Here is a 14,227-nt window from a genome sequence, read left to right as displayed (position 1 = left end):
TACGTAGCAATCAAGGTTTTGATCAAATATCTGCTTATCTTGTGTTTTATTTAGCTTTCCAAACATTTTTCAAGGAAATGGACTTTCGCTTATAGTGTGGCGGACACTAGGACCATGTCTCTCACCCAGTAGGCATGTCGCTATGATCCTTTGATGCTTTGAACCTGTTGGCTTTGTCTTTGCTGTTTTGGACTTTGTTGTATCAGTTTTGTGATGGCATGCGAAGAGTAAAGATCTCCACTAGCACAGCAACGTGTGGTTTCTTCGCCTCGCCACACTTGATCTTTTTTCTATGGTGACGGTTGCGGTTTCAGAAACTAAAAGGGTGTCCCCCGCTTACTGCCTGGTGAGGGCTGGGATAGGCAATAGCGAGCCGGCGACCCTGCTGAATTGAAGCGGTTTATAGAAGTGAATGAAATGAAACCAAAAAAAATCTGCGCTCACACACAGTATTTGAAAATGTTTACAATAACCCATAAAATGTGTTCCGAAAATGATCAGTCTACAATGTGGGTAGCATCTTTTTAATATGATAAACTAGAATAACAGTACATATATTTATAAAAAAGTAACAAGCTCAATCTTAGGCGCGTGCATGCGTTTGTTTCCAAAGTTCTTTGCCTAAAAACTCTTTTAATGTATTAGGGATGGAAGACGACGACTTGCGTTGATTGTCTTGCAGAAGAGGAAGGGGCCAGCTGTTTCATTTCTGCGAGTCCACCTTTCAAGCAGCGACGGAGGTGAAAGTACCTGAGGTCGGCGGTTTTGGCCCTACAATGTCGGCACAATCAGAACGCGGGCAGCGCCGATATGGCCCCTGGGGATTCATACGTGAGGAAATGTCCATTTTGTTTGCATCCATATGTATTAGTTGTCCACCCCCCCCCCCCCCCAAAAAAAAGGACTGGTCAGCAGCACTGAGCCTCAAGGTGAACTCAACTTGACAAAAAAAGAAACATTGAAGCGTCGCTTCAGTTCATGATTGACAAAGAAAATACCGCCTATCAAATCTAATCATACAAATCTACATTTTCAGCACGTTACACGCGTGCTGAGAAAACAAAGGCATCGAGATTTGTTGTTTACATTACTCCGAAAAAGTTGGATATCGGGCTTTGGAGCGACATTCCTGGATCGACCTGGAAGGAGTGTCTCTTCGGAGCGCGTCGTCGTCAGTCGCGCGCGCCGGGGCCGAAGCTCCGGAAGTAGCAAAGGGAAAGGCGAGGTTGCGCCCAGACAGACGAGGTGGCGGCCCCGTCGTCACAAAGCCCCGCCGTGAGCCGGCGGGATACGTCTCAGCTACGGGACGCTTTGAGCGGGAATTTGACTTCTCGAAAACACACGTTTGTCCCAGTCATTTTTGCACAACTTGCTCTTCTTTTCAAAGCGGCCCAAGAACAAAAGAACGGACCGATACTTTTCCCGGTCCACTTAAGGATTTCGGGTCTCGGGGAGCCGTTTTCATATCTTGCGAAAGTACAAACGTGCACGTGGCCTCGGCTCATCTTCTGTGACGAGCGACCGCTCGGCTCAGAATGTCAGCGGCTGGCGTCGGCGGGGCCGGTTCAAAGGCCGGTTCCGCTTCTGGTTGCCGCTCGGCTTCCGGGTCCGGAAGAGCGAGTTGTGCGAAAAGGTACAGGTTGGTCGCGCGTGCCAAAAAGCGTCTGCGCGATCCGAATGTTCCAGAAGGTCACATTCAAATTAGCCGTGGAGGTTACAGCATTTTTTTGTTTTTTTTTGTCTTTGCCTGAACTTTCACCGCAAAGCCCAATATCCCAAAATGTTTTTGCGTTGCGTTTGCCACTTGTGTTTGCTTGCTCTATCCAAAGGTGGCGCCGCAGTTGGGACATCGCCTCTGCCGCAGGGCAAAGCAGAAGAGGATTCCCAGTGGGAAGAAGAAGATGGCGCACAGGATTCCCAAGCAGGTGAAGTCGTCCTCCAGAACGCCGACTCTGAAAAGTCGAAGAAGAACGGGGGGGGGGGAGGAAAAAAAATCAAAAATTCCTCAGCTCCCGGTAGTCGCACACGTGTAATTTGTGAGATCGATACAAAAGCGGCACGTGTCACTTAATGGGCGTCGCCGCAGCCGCCTGCCGGTACTTGGGCTCGGTAGTTGAAATCCCACTTGTATGTTTGCAAATGATTTAACGCTGACAATTGCTGTAACACGATTTCCCTTGATACTGGTAAATCAGTGCTTTTCAATCATATTTTAAAAGTAAACTATATTCGCCTATCGCTAGCGTTAATCCTCTAACTGTAAATAATCTTGCATTGGCTAGTTACAGCATCAAAACATGTTTCCTTGAAAAAGACAAATGCGGAGTTTATTTCGATTGGACACATACATATTTCAAGCTGTCAGCAATTTGCCAAAAAAAAGGCTTCTTAAAATTCAACTCCAGTTGCACAGTCCTGCGAGTGAACGAGCAGCTTACCTTTTACCCCGTGCAGCTCGACGTGTGACTAACGGGACGCTGGCTGATGTGCGATTTAAAAAAAACCCAAAACAGTGAAAGCCACGTCCGCTCACAAGATGCAGAAGAGGCATGTGTGTGTGTGAATGTTTGTCATTGCTCAACCTTACATGAACAACAGCGGTTGTGGCAGTAAAAGGACGTAAGCTTGGATCATGCCACAGCATTTTTTTTGTTGTTTTTTGGAAGCGAGTGGCGACATCAGCAATATGTTGAGAAATCTTTACCTGCAAGCTGGGCAGCCTCCTACCACCACAACGGAGGGTTGGATGACAGTGTAGGTTCCGGAATAGGGCTGATGGGACACGGCCGCTCCCAAATGGCCCGGGGGGTAGCCTGCTGTTCAGAAGAAACGTGACCGAACAATCAACTTCTTTCTAGGTGTGAAAAAAAAATGCTCAATATCAACATGATTAAACGTCGTTTTGCGACGAAAACGATCGAGGTGTTCAAATATCCCTGCGAAAATGCTCCATCGGTAATCGGAATACGAGTGCGTCAACATTCAGGCAACACGGGCATCATCGAGAGCCGTTTGCGCGAACTTTGATACAAAAACAGCGCGCGAGTCCACCGATAAACACACCATTTACAGTACATGCTGTAATCATTAACGAGATGAGCGGTGTTATGGCCCCCAACAGATGCATGCTGGGAATCCCGCTCTATTCACTATACAGCAGCCTTTGCAACGTGTCCGCAATTCTTTGAACGCTATTTGAATTTCAAGCGCAGCGATAAAGTGCGCCACTGATGGCGCACGTGCTCTTTTGGTGCTGCGCACTGAAGTTCAGTTGTATTTCGCTGAAGTTCAGTTGTATTTCGCTTTAGTACCGCGGATTTACATTTGAGAAGTGTTTTCGCTTTTTCCTACTGAATTGAATATTTACAAATGGTTATTTTAGTCCTATTCGGAAGCAGGTACCTGGGGTAAGATTTGAGGACCACTGCGGTTTGTCTGACGCGTGAAGCATATTTGAGCACGATCTATAACTCCTCACACGACACACGACGCCGATTCCGGAGAAATGAGTGAGTTGTTGAAGTTGCGTTGGTGTCAAAGTCTTACATCCGGGATATTATCCAAATTTACAAGCTCTACTTCCGCGATACAATCGCGAATTCCGCGAACCCCCCCTCCAAAAACAAAAAACAAACGGTCTTTTTAAAGTGGACTCGCGCATTCTCCGTGCCTTCGCGCGATGTTTGTTTGACGAACGCCAAAGTTTTACGGCACAAGTTTTTTTGTGACGCGAGAAGGCAAAATAAACGAATCCGGAAGTGCGTGGCGGGGACTCATCCCCTCCATGTTAAGTCAGGTTTCGTTTGACCGGGCCACGATGCGACGGAGACGGTCTGCGGGTCTGGTCTCGTTCGTTACCCACCGTGTCCGCCGGGTGGGTACTGGTAGGGCGGCGGGGCGGCGGCGGCGGCGGCCGGGATGGCCCCGTAGCCGTGTTGCTGCGGCTGCGGCGGCGGCGGCGGCGGCGGGGGGGCATACTCGTAAGCCCCGGGGACGGCGTTGTAGGCGGGAGGTCTGTCCTGAAGAATGGGCTTGCTGTCAACCATACTTGTCCGGGGTGCCGCGCTAACTTTGCGGGAAAGACGCCAAAAAGAAAAAAAAACAAAGAAAACGAAGGGAAAAAATGGTCACGACACCAGTTTACGGAAAGAGACGCTGCGTCAAAAACCAAAGTTGGTCGCTCTCCATTCGCCAACTTTGTCCCTCGCGAGGCACCAAAGGTCAACTTCAGCACATCGGCGACGACGCGGATGAGCGTTCCCCGAGTCAACTGAATTCCATCGTGGCCCCTTCTTTCGACGCACTACGATACAGCAAGAAGTGGGGCTTTTCTTTCTCGCTCTCGATTGTCACAAGAAAAGAATCATGTGACGAGCGCTCGCTTGGTGCGCCCCTGCGAGCAGCCAGGCTTCTTAAAGGGACAGTGCCGTACCCTGCCGATGTCCGGCTTGCGCTTGGGCTCGCCGAGACATGAGCGATTACGCGGCAAGAAAACGTGGAGAAAACATCCATTTATTTTGAAGTGCGTACATTTGTCATGTCCCTGACCTCTCTCAAATGCACCCGATTCATACGAATCCCGCGGAGCTTCCCAATGAGCTAATCATTTGAATCTGGCGTGTTGAGAGGAAACCGCAAAACATGCGAGATTGCGGCCCTCCCGGACTGGCGTTCAACACCTGTGAGCCAGCACAGGTGTGCACATTCTCATAAGTGCGCTAAAGTAACACTTCTTTCCCCATAGACTTCGTCTTATCGAAACGTCGAGCTGCTTCTCGCGTGCGCACAACTTTGATGTGGCGAAACCATATCGTGACGGTGAAACATTCATAAACGCGGGGAGCTTCAGAAATTCCCACAACCTATGAACACCACACCGTGATAGTGTTGCACTGATGTGGGCGGGGCTAAGGCGACACCTACCTTGTTTCGCACGTCAATGTCAACATATGAAGAATTGAATTCCTTACTTTTAACTTCGGCAGACGAGTTGACATCAAGCTAGATTGCGTTTGCATCGCGGCGTATTAAATATGAAGTGCGGTTGCTAATAATTAGGGAAATCCAAGACGGGGCGGACTGTTACGCGATCGGAAGGACGCAGCGCACCCTTCTTAAATACTTCACGAGGGCTGACTACTGGTATAAATGATTGATATGGCGCACGTCAATCGCGCTGCCGCAAATGTCACGCGCTTCCGGGTTGGACCAACGAGGATGGAGGGCAAGCCGCGCCCCCTTTGCGGCGTTTCGACCAATCAGAACGCAGCTAGCTCCATTTCCCGAGTTGTAAACCAGCATTCCGCTACTCGTCGATTCGAACGACCACTGTGGGAAAGTGCGGGCCACCGACGCGTGCGACTAGGCTCAGTAAGTGCTGCGGCTCCAAAAAAAATAACAAGAGGGAGAGGGAAAAAAAAAAAAAACGTTCGGGCTTCGTGCATATGTAAACAGCATACGGATTACGTTGCGGTCAAGGTGGACACTAACGCGAGTGTGTCTCGCGCAATGTTTCGCAGGTGTATCATGACGCCCGCTTCCACACACCTTTGACCGTATCGGATAGCAACATTCAGGTAGGCGCGCCTTCTCAACGCTTGCTGAGTTTTTAAGTCCTGCTAGCTCCGCGCAGTCGATACGTGCCTTCAAAACGCTTGTGGTTTAAATAGCAATACAAAACCAAAAAACGTCGCCCATACGAGGGAGGCCTGTTTGGAATCAGGTATCAGGATAGCGGATTAGTAGGAGTCGATCGAGCGCAGTTCCCGTCTAGGATTTCAAAGTAAAAGTGTCGATTAGGCGTTGGGAAACATGAGCCCAAGCTTGTTTTATTCGTTTCAATCGCAAACTGAGTTCCATAAACCTTTGCGTGTGTTTCCTATCATTGCTTTCCCCCAAATGTACAGTTTTAACTCTACTCAAGTTCGTGTTTTCTTCCAGAATGGGAGGCCATTTTGCATCCCACCTATCCAATTATAAAGAGACAATATCAAATGTATCGCATGTGAAAAATTACACAGACTAAGTCATCAGCATGCAGGAAACTGAAACGTTTCTGAGAAGGTGTACCGAGAGGAAAAAAAAAAAAAGTTTTAGAATGACCAAATAAGTCTGGAGTACAACCTAAAATGCTATCTCACTAAGAGAGATTCAGTAACGTCAATATTTCTTATCATGGTTATTAGATGTTGCTGATGAACGCTCAGCAGAAAATAGTTTCAAAATAAAAGACGGCATCTGACAAAGCCGCGCCTCGCGTCCCGGGCGTCAGGGAGCGGCATGTCGCAGACGCTGCTGTGGGCCGTGGACGTGTACGGGAGGGTGTACAGCGCGTCCGCCGCCGGCCGGCGCTGGGCGCGCGCCGCCGACGCGCTCCTGGAGCTCAAGCGCGTCAGCGCCGGCAAAGATCGCTGCTGGGGCATCGGCTGCGACCACCGCGTCTACCTCAACGTCACCCCCCGCGAGACGCCCATCCGCTTCAAAGAGGAGACCTACGAAAACCAGGTGGGGCCGGTCGCTCGCTCGGACGCCGGGCGGGTGGGTCGGAACGTCCGGCCGCCCGGCCTCCGGGGCGCTCGCCTCGACGGGCCGCTCGCCTCGACGGGCCGCTCGCCTCGACGGGCCGCTCGCCTCGACGGGCCGCTCTTTTCAGAGGTGGAACCCCGTGGACGGGTTCACGGACGCGCTGCTGCCCACCGACCGCTGGCCGTGGAGCGACGCCAGCGGGACGAGCCCCCGGCCGCCGGCCGACTTCGGCCTGCCGTCCCCCAGCTGGGAGTGGGAGGGCGACTGGTACGTGGACAACGGCTCCGGCGGAGGAGCCAGCCGGGCCGGGGTGAGAACGCCGCCGTTAAGCCCCGCCCGACGAGACGGGCCCGCGTTACAGTCGGACGCCGCGCCCGCCAGGAGCAAAGATACCCCGATATTCAAACCACGCTTTGGTTTTTTCGTCGAGCGCAGTCTAGTTTACCTAGCTCCAAACCGTCCTTAGGCGCGATCGGGCGCATCAACGGTTGTCGGTCTCCCGCCAAGCGCGGCGTAATTCACGCCAATCGAATACTGGAGATTTGCGCCGGGCGGCAGGGTTGGGAATACGCCGTGGACTTCCCCGCTAACTTCTCCCCGGACAAGAAGTGGAACTCCTGCGTGCGTCGCCGGCGCTGGATCCGCTACAGAAGATATACGGCGCAGGGCACCTGGGCCAAGGTTGGGACTCGGTGGCTCCGTGCCGCCGCCGCCGCCGCCGCCTCCGGTTTTGGTCTGGGGAAAACAAAGGGCGACGCGCCGCCCGCAGATCCCCTCGGAGCATCCCGGGAAGCCCCCGCCGCCTCTCTGCGACATCAGCTGCGGCGGCTGGGAGATGAGCGATGACTCCGGGAGGTATCCTTACCTTTGGGCAGTGTCCCAACAAGGACAGGTCAGAAATCTCACACGATCGGCTCCTTTTCCGAGGGCCGTCACGGCGACGAAGAGATTTGAGTTTTTCCTCCCTTGCGTCAAAATCGCCGGCCCTACTAGTCAAACGGGAGTTTAGGTAGGCGGGAACATCAGATTTTTGTTTGAATGAACTTTTTTAAACTAGAGAGAGGGAGGACGATGTTGTTTTCAGGGCCTTCGCGACGACCAATACATTTTTTTCTTTTTCCCTTTGGATATACTTTTATCATTTTGCAAAATTCAAACAAGTTCCAAATAACCTCATAAAATGTTGCTCTGATGTTTTTTCATGAATTTGGGGGGGGCAGCAGAATCACTCAAAGGCTGACGGCAGGTCCATCCCTGTTTTTAACACGTACTCCGCGTCGTCGTCACGGTTGTTTCCGTTCAGCGCCGGTCACCGATAAAGCGGCGAAAGTACGTTCTTACTCCGCGTGCGGAAAAAGTAGCAAATCTGCACCCGATGGGAGAAAATGGGTATATTTGTGTAGCGCCGGAGGCTTTGGGCGAGGCTCAAAGCTTCGGCGGTCGCAAGCGGGCGATCTGGCTGCAGGTGTGGTTCCGGGAGGGCATCCATCCTCGGGTCCCCGAGGGCAGCCGCTGGGAGGAGGTGGAGGCGCCCAAGGAGGTGGCCCAGCTGTCGCTGGGTCCCGGGGACCTGCTGTGGGCCCTCCTGTGGGACGGGAACCTGCTGGTCCGCACGGGCCTGGGCCTGGACAGCCCCGCAGGTGGGCGCCGCCGCTCCCCGGCGCTTCGGCTTGGCCGACGCGTGCCAAAGGCCGGTCCGCCGCCGCCAGGCTCCTCGTGGCTGGAGGTGGAATCGCCCTCCAAGGAGGTGGAAGCCCTCCACGTGTCGGTGGGCGTGGGCGTGGTGTGGGTGCTCACCAAGGACTTCAAGGTGAGCGGCCGCCGCCTCGACGTGGGCCGGCGCGGCGCTCGGCCAAAGCTCTCGTCGGCAGGTGTGGTTCCGGCGCGGCGTGGATTCCCACAACCCCCGCGGCTCGGGCTGGATCGGCGTCGCGGGCGAGATGATGATGCTGGACGTGGGCCTCAACGACCAGGTCGGTCCGGCCGCAACGCGGGTCCCGCCCGCTTCTCGCCCGCTTGAGCTTCGGCGCCGTTCCGTCGCCAGGTTTGGGCCGTGGGCGAGGACCGCGGCCTGTACTTCCGGATGGGCGTGACGCCGTCCCGACCCAGCGGCGACGGCTGGATCCCCGTTTCCGCCGAGTGGGGCAACGGTAAAGAGACGGCGCGGCCCAGGTCTGTTCTGTGCGCGCATTTCGCAAGGCGAGAATCGCGGACGTGCGACCGGGACGCGGCAACGCACTCCGCTCGCGCGTTTGTATTTGGTTTTGAAAGGGACATCCGCGGGCCCGCGCGAGCCCCCCCGGGCCCGGGGGCCGGCCCTTCCGAGTCGGGGCCGACGGAGCCGTGGAACGGCGCCGGCGGGGCCCCGGTCCCGGAAGCGGCCGCCCCTTCGGCGGTCCCCTTGGGAGGGGCGCCCAAGAGCCTCATCCCCGCGAGCGACAGCTTCATCGACAGTCTGCTTTCGGACCGGGACAAAACATCGGGCCGGGGCCGCGCGTCCCCGGCGCCGATCCCCATGAGCCCGGAGGCCTCCGGGGCCGGCTCCCCTTGGAGCAACGTGGACCTGGAGGGCGGCGAGGCGGGCGCCCGGGCGGGGGGCGGCGGCGCCCCCTACGGCCCGGGTCTGGAAGGCGCGCAAGGTGTCGGGGAAGAGGACGTTCCCGTGTGGGCCTGGGTCTCGGGAGGGGGCTGCGACGTGGACGCCGCCTCCCAGGTCCCCTGGCTCAGCGCTACAGGTGCGCGCAAACGAGCGGAAACGGCGCATTGCGTAGCCTCTAACGTTGCGCGCGCGCCCACCTCAGGCCCGCCGCTCAGCTCTTTGTCGCTGACCCCCGTGCAGTCTTCGGCCTGGAACCAGCAGCGCCACGCCGAGGAGATCAGCGAGAAGCCTCTGGAAAGGAGCAATGTAGCCATTCTTTGCTTATCGGTTTGCCGTCCGTTTTCACAACATCAGCTTTAGGTCTCCGGAAATGGAAACCTCTAATCCCCCGCGAACGTTTATTGCTTTGCACGCGTAACCAAATCTTGACTGCGGAGGAAAAGAAAAGTAGCGCCGCACGTAACCAAATCTTAACACCCCTTTTTGAGATCTTGGCGTTTCTCGGTCGGAAAGAAAAAAAGGGCGCCCCGGCGACAAGGCGCGACTTCTTCCTCCTTTTGAAAATTCAGTCGGCGTGGGTGCGTCGAGGCGCGCTCCGCTGGTGGCGGGACTGGAAGCCGCAGCGCTGGCTGGACGCGGGCGCGGCCCTGGAACAGTCCACCCAGTCGGACGGGAGGAAGGACAGCATCTTCTTCCTTTACTACACGCAGTACGAGGAGAAAAAGGTACTTGCGGCCGCTCCCAAATTCTCCCTTTGCATTTCCCGCCTCGCGTTGACGCCACGTCGCGAGGGTTAGGGGTTAGGGTTAGGGTTAGGGAGCTGCCGCGGGAAGGTTGCCGGTCGCGCCGCGCGCGGTCCGTCTCAACGTTTGAGGTGATAAAAACCTTTAAGCCCCACCTGGACGTCTGCGGCGCCGACGTTAATAATCCGACGCGTGACGAAGGGCCGCCCCCATTTGTTGCATCTGGCAGTACCTTCACATCTTTCTGAGCGAGGTGACGGCGCTGGTTCCGGTGGCGCTGGACTGCCCCTACGCCTTTGCCGTGCACACGGGCCCCAGGACCCGACTGAGGAGTCCCCTGCTGCTGGCGGCCCAAACCCAAAAGGACATGGACGACTGGGTGAGCGTTCCGTCTCGGCGCGGAAGACAAGGGGCCCGAGCGTCCGTTTGCCCCCCCCCCCCCCAGCTGAGCCTGCTGTCGGACGTCTGCTGCGAGTGGCGCGGGATCCCGGCCGCGCCCTCCGAGCGGGCCCTGTGGTCCACCACGTCCAGAGGGGACATTTTTGTCCACGAGCCGCACGCTTCCCTGGAGGCGGCCAACCAGGCGCAGGCGCAGGCGCAGGCGCAGGCGCCGTCGTGCGACCTGATGTGAGAGCGCCGGCCGCTAAGGCGCTCCCCGCGGCCTGGCTTTCTCTAAGCCGCTAACGGCGCCGCAGGTTCTGGCGGCGGGTCCCGGGCCACCTGCGCCGCGTGGAGGCTAACAGCCTGGGGCTGGTGTGGGGCGTCGGCTGGGACGGCACGGCCTGGGTGTACGCCGGCGGCTCCGGGCGCCCGGGTAAAGCGGAGCTGAAATTTCACCGAGCGCGCCCATCCTTTGCGCCAAGGAGTATTTTTGCGCGGCAGGAGAGGCGGACGACGCGCTCCGGCAGAGCGACGCCAGGAGCGTGCACGTGTACGAGAACCAGCGATGGAACCCCGTGACCGGCTACGCCGACAGGTGGGAGCGCTTGTGGCGCGGCGCCGTCGCCCCGCCGTCGCGGCCACGTGTGCGCGTGTCCCCCGCCCAGAGGGCTCCCCACGGACCGGCCCATGTGGAGCGACGAGCGCGGGCTGAGGGAGCTCACCAAAGGCCACGCGCAACCGCCCTCGCCGCAGTGGACCTGGGTGAGCCCCGCCCGTTGACGTCTCCTCCTTCGCCCGGGGTACCGTTGGGCCGCCTAGCGACAAACTTTTTTTTTGCGCGTATGAAATTTCCGATGGAATCGTAGCGAGTGAGCCTATTAGCCCGGTGAACTCAGCAAGGCTTAGGGAGCTATGGATGTTGATTTGTCACCCCGAAAGCCTCATTCTCCTTCATGGATGCATTTGGATGCCTTCCCTGCTTATTTTGCCCACTCTGCGGCCCCGCCCTTGCAGATGAAAACGGCTTATGACGGTGCTTCTCTATTTTTTGCACAGACCCCTCCCAGGAAAGAGTAAGCCTTTTGCGCCCCCACTCATCGCAAGTTGTCTATCTATATATGCGTATAAGTTATCAATCTTTTTTTTTTTCAATCGGGTGACTGAACATTTTTGGTTGCGCTTTATTCTGTAAATGGTGCCCGGCACGCACTTGAGTTTCTCTCACCGGCCAGTTTTCCGATGAAGTCGGAGAACCCCGCCTCCGGCCGCCGCGGGCGAATCGGCACCGAGGCGATCCCGCCCCCAACATCCACCTTTGGCGCGTTGCAGGTGTCCGATTGGGCCGTGGACCGCAACGTCCCCGGCGGGACGGACGAGGACGGATGGCAGTACGCCGCCGACTTTCCCGCGTACGTTAACGCCGTGGCCTCGATCTGTCGCTGGAAAAAAAGAAGGGCGATCCAGGCGTTTATTGGCTGACAGCGCCCTCTGCGGGACCGGAGCAGAACAGTCACGCCCTCATTTTTCTTGCAGAACTTACCACGGCCACAAAACCCTGAAGGATTTTGTCCGTCGAAGACGTTGGAGCAGGTAAGCGCGATGGACTCGCGGCGGGCGCCGTTCCGACTGAGCTCATTCTTTTTTTGGGGGGGGGGGCGTCTCTCGCAACCAGGCGCTGCGCGACGACGGTGGCGGCCCCGTGGCGGCCGGTGCCGCCCGTCCCTCTGAGCGACGTGTCGCTGATGCCGTGCCTGGCCCACGTGCACTTGGAGCAGGTCCCCCTGTGGGCCCTCAGCGAAAAGGGCGACGTGCTGTGCCGGCTGGGCGTCAGCCCGCAAAACCCGGCGGTGAGGGCCCGTCGGCCGGCCGGCCGCGGCGCCGTGGCCCACTCTGTCTTTATCGGCGCCTCGGAACCTCGGCAGGGCGTCTCCTGGCTTCACGTGGGCACGGACCAGCCCTTCAAGTCCATCTGCGTGGGCGGAGCCAGTCAGGTGTGGGCCATCGCCAAGGACGGCGCCGTCTTCTACAGGGGCTCCGTTTCCCCGCAAAACCCCGCAGGTGATTGGCGCTCCGCATTCTTTTGCGAGCGAGCGATAGCAACAAACGAGCTGCAGTCCTTTTATTCTATACCCACCTTTTTATTTCTGGGCGCGGCCCTCCACATAATTACAAGGCTTCTCAAGAAAAAACCATGACGGGGAAAAAAAAGTCTAACTCGTTAAGATTGTGGCGGCCTTGAAATGCGTGCGGGCGCCCCCGCAGGAGAATGCTGGTACCACATCGCGTCGCCCTCCCGGCAGACTTTGCGGCAGTTGTCCGTGGGCCGGACGTCCGTGTTGGCCGTGGACCAAAACGGTGAGCGCGGGCCGGCGGGCGTCGGCGGAGCGGGGCGGGCTAACCCGGGGCGCGCCCGCGCCCAGGTAACCTGTGGTACAGGCAGGGCGTGACCCCCAGCTACCCTCAAGGCTCAACTTGGGAGCTCATCTCCAGCAACGTGGCCACGGTGTCGGCGGGGCCGCTGGACCAGGTCGGTGGCGCCCGCGCCGGCCGTCGCCGCCCACCGCCCCCTTTCGCTTTTTCTAGGTGTGGGCCATCGCGGAGGGCGTGGCCGGCTTCCCCGCCGAGGACCCGGGGGTGGTTTGTCACCGGCTGGGCGTGGGACCCGTGCGGCCCAAAGGTCAACTGTGGGACTACGGCATCGGGGTGAGGGCGCCCGCGCTCGGCTTTGCCCTTCCCGAGCGTTCCGACGCCTCTTGTCCGTCGGCCCAGGGGGGATGGGAGCACATCAGCGTGCGGGCCAACTCGGCCGAGGCTCCCCGCACGCGACGCCCTCTTCCCGCCGGAGCGCCGTCGCCGCTCCCCCTCGGGGTCAACGGGGCCGCCGCGGCTGTGTGAGAGGCTCCCTTTCGCCATGAACCCTGCGATGGTCAGCCGTTTGGCGGCCCGTCTCCATATAGAACCGTATTTCCGTAAAGTCGGGGATAAAGGCCATTTCGCAGCCATTTCGAAACCCTCCGTGCATCCCGAAACAGAGCTATATTCCTTTCCGATCGAGGGCGGAGGAGGATTTTAACCAAGGTGAAGGCCACGCCAGCAGTCTTGCTAGCCGCCGTCAAGTGCGCATCCCGCGACGCATCCTGAAACCTAACTCTATTTCCTCAAAGTCAAGGACCGCGGCTGACCCGGCAATTTTGCGGCCCTCCGCGACGCGTCGTGGAAACCGTATTTCCTTCGGGCCGAGGGAGACGATAACAGAAAAGCGTGACGCAAGAGTGTTCCCAGCAAGGCGGCCGACGGTCGCGCAAGAGACGGCGGCGGCGCTAGCGAGGAAGGCGCGCGCTTCCGCCTCGACCTTTGACGTGGCGCAATCGCCATAAATCCAAGTCCGCCTAAGGACGGGGGGAATGCGAGCGCAAGAGCCTGAAAGTGGACACGGAGAAGAAGAAAATCTTGTGCACGTTTGTCACCGGCTTGAATCCAAACGTGAAATAGTCCGTCAACGCCGGTTAAGGGCTACGGCAGCCAAATTTCTCCCTTTCCTTTGAATCTCGGTCTTGTCATTTGTCTTGCGTGTCGTTTGTGAAATTCTTATTTATGCGTGTGTTTGTTCGATGTGGGTTTTGGGCCCGTTTGCAAGCCTTTTGCGCCGCCCTCTTCTGATATGAAGAGACGGCAGTATATATGTTTATGGAGGAAGTGTGGGATGGATCTGCAATAATAATAAAGCATTTACGGAGAGCTCTTCCCGTGGGCGTCAAACGCGCCACGGGCGAGCGGCTCGTCCGGGTGATTTCATGTCAAAAAGCAAATAAAACGGAGTGAGAACATACGAGGCATTTGCGTAGCGTCTGAATTCTGGGAGCGGGCGTGCTCGTCGGCAAAACGAGCGCCGGCGCCCGTCTTCGGCTTTTTTTTTTCTGAAAAATTTGGGCTGACCGCGTTGTCGTGGCGCGCCTCTTAAAAAACACGAGGCCTCACT

The 14,227-nt window shown here is 57.2% G+C and overlaps 2 protein-coding genes across 17 annotated transcripts; one reads left to right on the top strand and one right to left on the bottom strand.

The window, feature by feature from the left end:
• Window positions 1-510: 510 nt before the first annotated feature.
• bri3 (brain protein I3) lies at window positions 511-5,310 on the bottom strand. 3 transcript variants are annotated; one of them, XM_088438057.1, is made up of 4 exons: window positions 4,971-5,310; window positions 3,863-4,069; window positions 2,705-2,816; window positions 511-1,952 (listed from the first exon to the last, which is right to left on the bottom strand). In XM_088438057.1, exons 2-4 carry the CDS (start codon window positions 4,044-4,046, stop codon window positions 1,820-1,822), a joined length of 429 nt encoding a protein of 142 aa, XP_088294183.1. In that variant the 5' UTR covers window positions 4,047-4,069; window positions 4,971-5,310; the 3' UTR covers window positions 511-1,819. The 3 variants fall into 3 exon arrangements, with proteins under 3 accessions (XP_088294183.1, XP_088294182.1, XP_088294184.1); XM_088438056.1 differs by lacking the exon at window positions 4,971-5,310 and having other exon boundaries at window positions 3,863-4,906; XM_088438058.1 differs by lacking the exon at window positions 4,971-5,310 and having other exon boundaries at window positions 2,705-2,813; window positions 3,863-4,900.
• tecpr1b (tectonin beta-propeller repeat containing 1b) lies at window positions 5,203-14,077 on the top strand. Of its 14 annotated transcripts, XM_088438045.1 has the most exons (26): window positions 5,263-5,370; window positions 5,520-5,576; window positions 6,272-6,504; window positions 6,653-6,835; window positions 7,084-7,206; window positions 7,295-7,417; window positions 7,991-8,165; window positions 8,235-8,335; window positions 8,397-8,498; window positions 8,570-8,697; window positions 8,797-9,260; window positions 9,327-9,430; window positions 9,694-9,849; window positions 10,097-10,246; window positions 10,313-10,494; window positions 10,563-10,681; window positions 10,750-10,843; window positions 10,914-11,010; window positions 11,578-11,657; window positions 11,782-11,838; window positions 11,921-12,095; window positions 12,171-12,306; window positions 12,511-12,603; window positions 12,669-12,775; window positions 12,832-12,951; window positions 13,018-13,300. In XM_088438045.1, exons 3-26 carry the CDS (start codon window positions 6,280-6,282, stop codon window positions 13,141-13,143), a joined length of 3,420 nt encoding a protein of 1,139 aa, XP_088294171.1. In that variant the 5' UTR covers window positions 5,263-5,370; window positions 5,520-5,576; window positions 6,272-6,279; the 3' UTR covers window positions 13,144-13,300. The 14 variants fall into 14 exon arrangements, 13 of the variants coding, with proteins under 13 accessions (XP_088294167.1, XP_088294165.1, XP_088294163.1 ...); XM_088438044.1 differs by having other exon boundaries at window positions 8,570-9,260; XM_088438041.1 differs by having other exon boundaries at window positions 5,203-5,370; window positions 6,272-6,835; window positions 8,570-9,260.
• The last annotated feature ends 150 nt before the right edge of the window (window positions 14,078-14,227 follow it).

Source organism: Hippichthys cyanospilos, chromosome 16 (assembly GCF_059441005.1).
Source record: "Hippichthys cyanospilos isolate Australia breed blue-spotted pipefish chromosome 16, RoL_Hcya_1.0, whole genome shotgun sequence".
NCBI classification, from domain to species: Eukaryota; Metazoa; Chordata; class Actinopteri; order Syngnathiformes; family Syngnathidae; genus Hippichthys; species Hippichthys cyanospilos.
This window is presented reverse-complemented; position numbering and strand designations above follow the sequence as displayed.

Coding starts and splice junctions, on each gene's coding strand:
- bri3 (XM_088438057.1), bottom strand. CDS start 4,046: ATGGTTGACAGCAAGCCCATTCTTCAGGACAGACCTCCCGCCTACAAC. Junction 2,817..3,862: donor GTACCCACCCGGCGGACACG/GTGGGTAACGAA, acceptor TCTTCTGAACAG/CAGGCTACCCCCCGGGCCAT. Junction 1,953..2,704: donor GGAGGCTGCCCAGCTTGCAG/GTAAAGATTTCT, acceptor TCGACTTTTCAG/AGTCGGCGTTCTGGAGGACG.
- tecpr1b (XM_088438036.1), top strand. CDS start 6,280: ATGTCGCAGACGCTGCTGTGGGCCGTGGACGTGTACGGGAGGGTGTAC. Junction 11,658..11,781: donor TACGCCGCCGACTTTCCCGC/GTACGTTAACGC, acceptor TTTTTCTTGCAG/AACTTACCACGGCCACAAAA. Junction 11,839..11,920: donor CGTCGAAGACGTTGGAGCAG/GTAAGCGCGATG, acceptor TCTCGCAACCAG/GCGCTGCGCGACGACGGTGG.